The sequence below is a fragment of the Dryobates pubescens genome, chromosome 16 (genome assembly GCF_014839835.1).
Source record: "Dryobates pubescens isolate bDryPub1 chromosome 16, bDryPub1.pri, whole genome shotgun sequence".
Classification (NCBI taxonomy): Eukaryota; Metazoa; Chordata; class Aves; order Piciformes; family Picidae; genus Dryobates; species Dryobates pubescens.
In genome coordinates, this window is record NC_071627.1 from 4,813,914 (window position 1) to 4,818,555 (window position 4,642).

The 4,642-nt window shown below is 55.6% G+C and overlaps 1 protein-coding gene across 1 annotated transcript; it reads left to right on the top strand.

Annotated features, from left to right (window-relative positions):
• The first annotated feature begins 592 nt into the window (after window positions 1-592).
• LOC128897963 (protocadherin beta-15-like) lies at window positions 593-3,049 on the top strand. The gene has a single exon (XM_054168640.1). It carries the CDS (start codon window positions 608-610, stop codon window positions 3,047-3,049), a length of 2,442 nt encoding a protein of 813 aa, XP_054024615.1. The 5' UTR covers window positions 593-607.
• Window positions 3,050-4,642: the final 1,593 nt, after the last annotated feature.

Sequence of the window (4,642 nt, forward strand, 5' to 3'; positions counted from 1 at the left end):
GTAGTTCCGGACAAGTTTCACAAAGGTGTTACACAGTGACAAAGCTTATACTGGGTGCCAGGGTCAGCAGGCGTCACCAGGAAACACCCCTATTAATTCAGAACAGAAAAGCGTTTACATTGGGCATCTGTTGGCCAATGCAGAACACCCTACGTGGGGGAAAAAAATTAATTAGGGTGATGTATGCAAGAAACAGCACTGCTGTTCTCTTGTGATGATGAGCTCGAGTGATGTGGAACACTTTGGTATTGGGATTTTTCCCTGGCACAAGTCTTCTGACTCCGCTTTGGCGAGAACGCAGATGGAAGCAGCAAAGCCCAAGGTAGCAGTGACAGCCAGAAGCAGAGGAACCATTCCCACTGCCGACGCTGGGTGGTGGTGTTGACCACGGATCGGCAGCCTCCTCCGCCCGCCCCGCCTCGGCAGCACCGGCACACAAAACCAGCCGACAGAGCTGCTCGGCAGGGGTGGAGCGGCAGGCAGCCGGGCTGATCGGAGGCTCGTAGAAGACTTTCACCGCCATTCCTGGCAAATACTGCTCTCCCTGGGACGCTGCTTGCAAATGCCGGCAATCCGGGAGGACGCTGTCTGGCTCTTGTGGAAAGGAATGGCGTGGAACAGGAGACTGAGCAGAGGCAGCCTCAGGCAAGTGATCTTGCTCGTTCTATGCGTTTGCGTGTGGCAGAGCGGGGCCGAAAGCCTCCGCTATTCTCTGGCAGAGGAGATGGAGAGGGACTCCTTTGTGGGCAATATTGCCCAGGACCTGGGGCTTGCTCCGAGCCAGCTGGCAGCTCGCAAGGCGCGCGTTGTGTCGGAGGGGAACCAGCAGCTTTTCCGCCTCAACCCGAGCACCGGAGTGCTGACGGCCAAGGAGTCTCTGGACCGAGAGGAGATCTGTCCTCAGAGCGAGACCTGTACGGTCTTCTTTACGGTCTTTTTAGACAACCCGTTGCAGCTGATCCGAGGGGAGGTGGAGGTTCTTGACGTGAACGACAATTCCCCTGTTTTCCCACAGAGGGAGTTGATTTTCGAGATCCCCGAAACCACATCTCCCGGGTCCCGTTTCCCACTAGAAAGCGCCAAAGACATGGACGTGGGCAGTAACGGTTTACAGAACTACAGCCTCGAGCCGAGTTCACAGTTCTCGCTTGCTCTCGGAACAGGGAAAAATGGAGTAAAATACGGAGAGCTTGTCTTAGCTCGACATCTCGATCGGGAAGAGAAACAAGAAATTACGTTACTCCTTACTGCTACAGACGGAGGCTCACCACCCAGGTCGGGAACGGCTCAGATACGGATTGTGGTGCTGGATGTCAATGACAACATCCCAGTTTGTGATCGGGAGGTCTACGAAGTGCATCTGGCTGAGAACAGTCCCAAGGGGCAGCTGGTAGCAAGAGTTGTGGCCACAGATGCTGACGAAAGATCCAACGGTAAAGTGCGGTATGCCTTCACCGAGGCGCTGGAGAGGTCTCAGCTGCTCTTTGATCTAAACCCTGACACGGGGGAGATTCGGGTGGCAGGAAACCTGGACTTCGAAGAAACTAAAAAACACGACATGGTAGTGAAAGCCACTGATGGCGGGGGCTTGTTTGCCCATTGCAAAGTGCTTGTGGAGGTTGTAGACGTGAATGACAATGCCCCGGAGATACAGCTGACCTCGCACACCACTTCCATTCCTGAGGACGCTCCGCCACGCACCCTGGTGGCCCTCTTCAGTGTGCGCGACCGCGACGCCGGTGACAACGGCAGGATAGAGTGCACCATAGAAGGGGACGTGCCCTTCACTCTCACCCCCACCTTCGATAATTACTACGAGCTGAGAACCAACGCGGCGCTGGACAGGGAGGCGACGGCAGAGTATAACATCAGCATCCGAGCGACGGACTGGGGCCCGCGGCGCCTGAGCTCTCGGCAGAGCCTGTGGGTGCAGGTGTCGGACGTGAACGACAACGCCCCCGCCTTCAGCCAGGAGCTCTACAGCATGTGGGTGACGGAGAACAACAGCCCCATGGTGCGCATCGGCAGCGTGCAGGCCAGCGACGCGGACGCGGGCAGCAACGCGCGCGTGCAGTACGCGCTGGTGCGTGAGGAGGGCGAGGAGCAGCCGGCGGTGTCGGTGAGCTCGGAGAGCGGCGACGTGTACGTGGTGCGCTCGCTGGACTACGAGCGGGTGCGCGCCTTGGAGGTGTGGGTGAGCGCGGCCGACGGCGGCTGGCCGGCGCTGAGCGCGCGGGCGCTGCTGCGCGTGCTGGTGCGCGACGAGAACGACAACGCGCCGGTGGTGCTGCACCCTGGTGCCGAGAGCGGCGCGGGCGCGGGCGAGCTGGTGCCGCGCTGGGCGCCGGCAGGCTACCTGGTGGCCAAGGTGGTGGCGGTGGACGCGGACGCGGGGCAGAACGCCTGGCTGTCCTACGAGCTGGCCAAGGCCACGGAGCCGGGGCTCTTCCGCCTCGGGCTGCACAGCGGCGAGCTGCGCACGGCGCGGGCCGTGGCCGAGCGCGACGCGCCCCGACACAGGCTCGTCGTGCTCGTGCGAGACCGCGGCCAGCCGCCGCGCTCGGCCAGCGCCACCCTCGCCATCGCCCTGCTCCACGACTTCTCCGACGCCCATGTGCGCCTCAGCCAGGACGCGCCGCCCGCCGAGCCCGACGACACGCTCACTCTCTACCTCATCGCCTGCCTGGCCTGCGTCTCCGCGCTCTGCCTGGCCACCGGTCTGACAGCCCTGCTCATGAAGCTGCGGCGGGACAGGCGCAAACACGACGAGCCCTTGCCCACCTTCCCGACGGCTGTCGCCGAGAGCGACGCAGGCTCCCTTCCCCGCAGCCTTGTCTACGACGTGTGCTTGGCCACCGGCACCCTGAGCAGCGACTTTCACTTCCTCGGTCCACTCTTGCCCTGCTTCCCTGCCGGGATGACCCCCGGTGTGGCCCCACATCGGAGCTCCATGTGTTCGCAAGCGGCGTCCAACCCCGGGGAAGATGGCGACTGGGCTGCGCAGGTGAGAGACTGGAGCGTGCCAAGGCGAGGGGCGAGAAGTGAGTGAGTAGCGTGGGGAAAGTATTTTCCCCGCCTTGACAGAAGGATTATGGATGATGGGGCAGTTGGAGGGGTGACGAGGTGGTGCAGAGAGATCCAGTGCGGCAGGAGGAGGGGAGAGCAGAGAGTGTGTCATAGAGTCTGGCAGGTGCCTATTAGTAGGGTCTCGCTCAGCTCAGCTGCTCTCTATTTACTTTTTGAGTGCAGCATCATTAAATAGCATTTCCTGCTTAAGAGAAATGTGATTTATTTTGGGTGCTTCCCTTCTTGAATTCCACCTCGTGATTCTGGTAAAGCTCGCAGTAGTGCTTTTGTGATGTCTGCAATGGATGGTGGTTTCTGGTTTTAGATCTTCCCTGTTCAGGTCAGAGACCCAGTGTGTGGTGCAACCTCCTCTTTGCCTCTGATTAAACAAGGGTGGTGTCACACAGGCACCGGTGTCAGACATGCCCTCTAATCGTCTTGTTATTGCCTGCTTACCTTCCACAGGCAGTGACAACCTCTTATCTCTCTTCTTTGCAGCCTCACGTCTCTGAATGCAGAGGTCTCCAGCCTGCCACAGCAGCTTGTTCTGCAAACGGTGGGATGGAGTTAAATGTCAGTTCTGATCAAAACCTTTGCCTCACCCATCAATAATTGAGGAGGAGGACAACCTTCTCTGTCTTCACGGGCTAACGTCCTTGCAAGGAAAAGAGAACAAAGAAACCAAACATCCACTAAAATGTACCAGAGAAGTACAAGTCTTATTTGCCAGAAAGCAAACCTCCTCTTCTGTTGAGCAGAGTTTTGTTCATGTAGGTATTTGTAATTGTCACATGGATGGAGGGTGAGGACTGTGTTCCGTGTTGATTGCACTGAGACTTGATGCATGATTATTCTAGTGCTACTGCTTCCTGACCTATATTTTCGCTCTATTACTTTATCTGTGCATTTTGTCCCAAGCAGAAAGCTCTGTAGCAATGTTTTGCAGTCTGCTCAGTCCCAGGCAAAAAGGTATTCAGCAGAATCAGTGGAATTCCTTTATGACAAAGGAATTCTTTAGGAACAGTCAGAAGCTGATGGCATTAGAAAAGGCTGACATTGGCACACCGCTTCTATTTGAGCAGGAGCTTACAGGTTCTCCTGAATCTAGGGCATGGGCTTTGAGCAATATGTGTTTTCTTTTTCATATCATAAAATAGAAATGAGCGTTTCAGGGCTAATTTTTTTTTCTTCTATGATTGTAGGCAATTAAAAGCATTGTTTGCTTGGCATTAAATAGCCTTTTAGAATTACTTTAGGGCACTGTAGAGTACAGGGCATCAAGAAGCTGTCTGCTTTCCTTTCTTTAACTGGCAATTATCTGTAAATTCCTGTGATATTTTCTGTGTCTCACATTTTCTCAAAGTGAAATGCCTAACAATATAAAAAATAAAACCTACTTGGAACTCCCTTGTCTGAGGGTGCTGTGAGAAAGATCTTTTGTCACAGTCTTCACTGAGGAAATCACCACCCCAAGAGCAGGATTCTGGAAACAATCCAAGTGTTTGCAGTGGAGTTTATGGAGGCAAAATCAAAGTGACCTGAAAATATGCCTTTCTCAGAAGCTAGAGGAATGAGC

Coding starts and splice junctions, on each gene's coding strand:
- LOC128897963 (XM_054168640.1), top strand. CDS start 608: ATGGCGTGGAACAGGAGACTGAGCAGAGGCAGCCTCAGGCAAGTGATC.